Raw genomic sequence first — 4012 nt, forward strand, 5'->3', positions numbered from 1 at the left:
ACAGAGTAGATACTCCACAACAAATGCATGTGGGTGAGAGGGAGTTAGCTTTACCATGGCAATCCCTCCAACCCCAGGCTTCCACATTATCCTGCCTTCTTTTGAATTGAGGGTTGTTTTTTTTTTAAGTGATTGCAGTCAGGTTTACAGTATCTTTCACTTTTCACAGTACATCTTCAAATATTATACCACTTCATGTTGGTGTTAAAAATCTCTCAAGCATGTATTTCCATTTCGCCCTACTGTCCTTTACACAACTGTTATTTAATTCTAGATGTTACAAACACACAGTACATCTTTAAACAGTAAATTATCTACTAGAAAATTTAAAAACGAGAAAAAAGTCTATTGTATTTGCCCACATATTTACCATTTCTGGTACTTCTCATGTTGTTGTGTAGATCCAAGTTTGTTTTTATTTTCCTTCTGCCTGAGGAACTTCCTTTAACATTTCTTGTAGTACAAGTTTGCTAGCAACCAATTATCTCAGATTCTGTTTGTCTGAAGAATCTTTTATTTTGCCCTTTTTTTGGAATATGTCCAATGAATACAGAATCTTAGGTTGACAGTTTTTTCTCTTAGCATCAAAAAAATGTCATTCCATTCTTCTGGCTTGTATAGTTCCGGATGAGAATTCTACTGTCATTCTTACCTTTGTTCCTCTGTATGCAATCTGCGTTTTTCCTCTGGCTGCTAAGATTTTTTTTCTTTTTTTTTTAACATCTTTATCGGAGTATAATTGCTTTACACTGTTGTTAGTTTGTTGTATAACAAAGTGAATCAGCTATATGTATACATATATCCCCATATCCCCTCCCTCTTGCGTCTCCCTCCCACCCTCCCTGTCTCACCCCTCTAGGTGGTCACAAAGCACCAAGCTGATCTCCCTGTGCTATGCAGCTGCTTTCCACTAGCTATCTAGTTTACATTTGGTAGTGTATATGTGTCAATGCTACTCTCTCACTTCGTCCCAGCTTACCCTTCCCCCTCCCCGTGTCCTCAAGTCCATTCTCTACATCTGCATCTTTATTCCTATCCTGCCCCTAGGTTCATCAGAACCATTTATTTATTTATTTTTTTAAAGATTCCACATATATGTGTTAGCACATGGTATTTGTTTTTCTCTTTCTTCACCCTGTATGACAGACTCTAGGTCCATCCACCTCACTATAAATAACTCAATTTCATTTCTTTTTATGGCTGAGTAATATTCCACTGTATATACGTACCACATCTTCTTTATCCATTCATCTATCGATGGACACTTAGGTTGCTTCCATGTCCTGGTTATTGTAAATAGTGCTGCAATGAACACTGTGGTACATGACTTCTTGAATTATAGTTTTCTCAGGGTATATGCCCAGTAGTGGGATCACTGGGTCATATGGTAGTTCTATTTTTACTTTTTAAGGAAACTCCATACTGTTCTCCATAGTGGCTGTATCAATTTACATTCCGACCAACAGTGCTAGAGGGTTCCCTTTTCTCCACACCCTCTCCAGCATTTATTGTTTAGATTTTCTTTCTTTATCACTAGTTTTTAGTTATTTAATTATGATATGTGTTTTATTTATCATACTTAGGGTTAGTTGAGCTTTGTGAATCTGAGTTTAGAGTTGTCATCAAATTTGAAAATTTCTGGCATTATTTCTTCAACATTTTGTTCTCTCCACATCCTCCTTTTTCCTGAGACTCTCAATTATACATTTTAGACAATTTGTTATTATCTTACAGGTCACTGAAGCTTTTTTTCCCCCAATTTCTTCCTATGCTTCAGTGTTTAAGTTTCTATTGCTCTAACTTCAAGTTCATCGCACTTTTATTCTGCAGTGTCTAATCTGTTGGGCTTTAAAAAAAATTCTTATTTATTTTTGGCTGTGTTGGGTCTTCGTTGCTGCGCGTGGGCTTTAACTAGTTGCAGCGAGCGGGGGCTACTCTTTGCTGAGGTGCGCGGGCTTCTCATTGCGGTGGCTTCTCTTGTTGCAGAGCATGGGCTCTAGGTGCAAGGGCTTCAGAGTTGCGGCGCATGGGCTTAGCTGCTACGCAGCATGTGGGATCTTCCTGGACCAGGGCTCAAACCCATGTCCCCCGCACTGGCAGGTGGATTCTTAACCACTGTGCCACCAGGGAAGCCCAATCTGACTTACTTTTGGATCTATATTTTTTCCTGAGAACATCTCAGCTTTAAAAATTAGCTGATTCACAGTGAAATATTAACTAAAGCTACACATATAATTTCATTCTGCATAAAACAAGACAAAACAGTTAAAGCTCTAATGTGGAAGTGAGGGCGGGGACAAGGGAAATATGAGGCCAGTCATGAAGCCTCCGAAAAAACTGCCAATCTTATAGTGTGTAAAGATATTATTTGCTATTGGTGAAGCGTGATAATAGTAGAATCAGGGAATGTTCTCATATATGACTGGAGGTACAATGTAGTGTATGTTCAAGTCACAATGTGACCACAATCTTTACACTAAAACCAAGATTATCTTGTACTTCTCTGTGGTCTTTCCCTCACCCTCATAGCTTCTATATAGGGGTGGTAATCAGCATTCAACTGCTGAAGGCTATGAGAAGGCACAAGGACCTTCCAGAAGAAGTACATCACCAAAGCTAAGGAATTAACCTGGCTGCTGCTGTAGATAAGCTATGTCCCCAGAAAGAGCTTCATAATGTTTGCATCAACAGTAGGTACAAACCTTGGAGATACAACTGAGATTCACTTACAAGGATGGAAAATGAGGTAAAAGCTCTTTAGCTTCATATAAGCCACAGCAAAACAAATTCAGCACATATATAGGTTTTCTTCAAATTCACCGTGTAGCAGGCTACTGGTTTAGAAACTGATAATGCTTTGGCAAGAAAATCCAATTCAGTTGAGACAAAAAAAAAAAAAAAATCACTCAGGGGGAAAATATAACTAAAGGACATTTATTTGTTTCTCACTAAGACTTTGTCTTGAGGACATAACTAAACCGCGTAACCACCCCCACCCTGATTTGAAGAAGGGTTAGTACAGTGAATGTTATAAAGCAGATACGAACAGTCTGAAGGACTGGAACCAACATTAACTGACAAAAACCAACTGCCACCTAAATCATCATAAAAATGTTTAAGTAAAAAAAAAAAAGGAGTGGAGAGAAGGGGGCAAAGGGGGTTTCAGATTGAACAAGATCCTATTTTATCTAATACATTCAATCCTGGCTAGAGTGTACCAAAATGGAAACAGGATTACTATAATACAAAACTTCTACTACAGCACACTGTACACACCTGTGTTCCAAGCCCACCCCCATCCCCCTAACGCTTCCAAACTCAACTATTTCCCGGCCTGTTGGGCCTGTCGACGAAGGAGCACGTAGATCTTCTCTTTAATCCAGTCTTTGTTATAAGGCTGGTATGTCTGGGTATCAGCTCGGTAACTGAGGAACAGAAAGGTAATAAGCAAAGTTACAATGGTCAATTACTGTCACGTTTTTAAAACCTGAAATCATAACTGCCCAATGATAGCACAGATGTGCACATGTTCATACATGAGCTTAATGAAAATGTAAAAGAGCGATTACATAACTGTTGAATTTTAAGCGATATGAAGTTTAGATCACCTAGTACTATCTTACAGCAGAAAAAGAAACCAAGGCCTAGAGATCTTAAGTTAAATGTGTAATGTTACACATCTACTTCTTGACAAAGTATGACCAGAAACCATGTGTTCTTTCTCCTACATAGTTACTATTTTTATGGTTCTTTTAGTGATTAAAAAACAAAAATTGGGGCTTCCCTGGTGGCGCAGTGGTTGAGAATCCGCCTGCCGATGCAGGGGACACGGGTTCGTGCCCTGGACCGGGAAGATCCCACGTGCCCCGGAGCAGCTGGGCCCATGAGCCATGCCCGCTGGGCCTGAGTGTCCGGAGCCTGTGCTCCTTAACGGAAGAGGCCACAGCAGTGAGAGGTCCGTGTACCACACACACACACACACACACACACACACACACACACACACACACAC

At 39.8% G+C, this 4012-nt stretch overlaps 1 protein-coding gene across 1 annotated transcript in view; it reads right to left on the minus strand.

Annotated features, from left to right (window-relative positions):
• Positions 1 to 2918: 2918 nt before the first annotated feature.
• ERH (ERH mRNA splicing and mitosis factor) overlaps positions 2919 to 4012 on the minus strand; it is a 15233-nt gene continuing 14139 nt past the window's right edge. Inside the window, exon 4 of the mRNA XM_029239770.1 lies at positions 2919 to 3425. Within this exon, the coding sequence (XP_029095603.1) occupies positions 3323 to 3425 (103 nt within the window). The 3' untranslated portion in view covers positions 2919 to 3322. The remainder of the gene's footprint in view (positions 3426 to 4012) is intronic.

This window comes from Monodon monoceros, unplaced genomic scaffold (genome assembly GCF_005190385.1).
Source record: "Monodon monoceros isolate NGI ecotype Baffin Bay Population unplaced genomic scaffold, NGI_Narwhal_1 Super_Scaffold_21, whole genome shotgun sequence".
In the NCBI taxonomy this organism is placed as follows: domain Eukaryota; kingdom Metazoa; phylum Chordata; class Mammalia; order Artiodactyla; family Monodontidae; genus Monodon; species Monodon monoceros.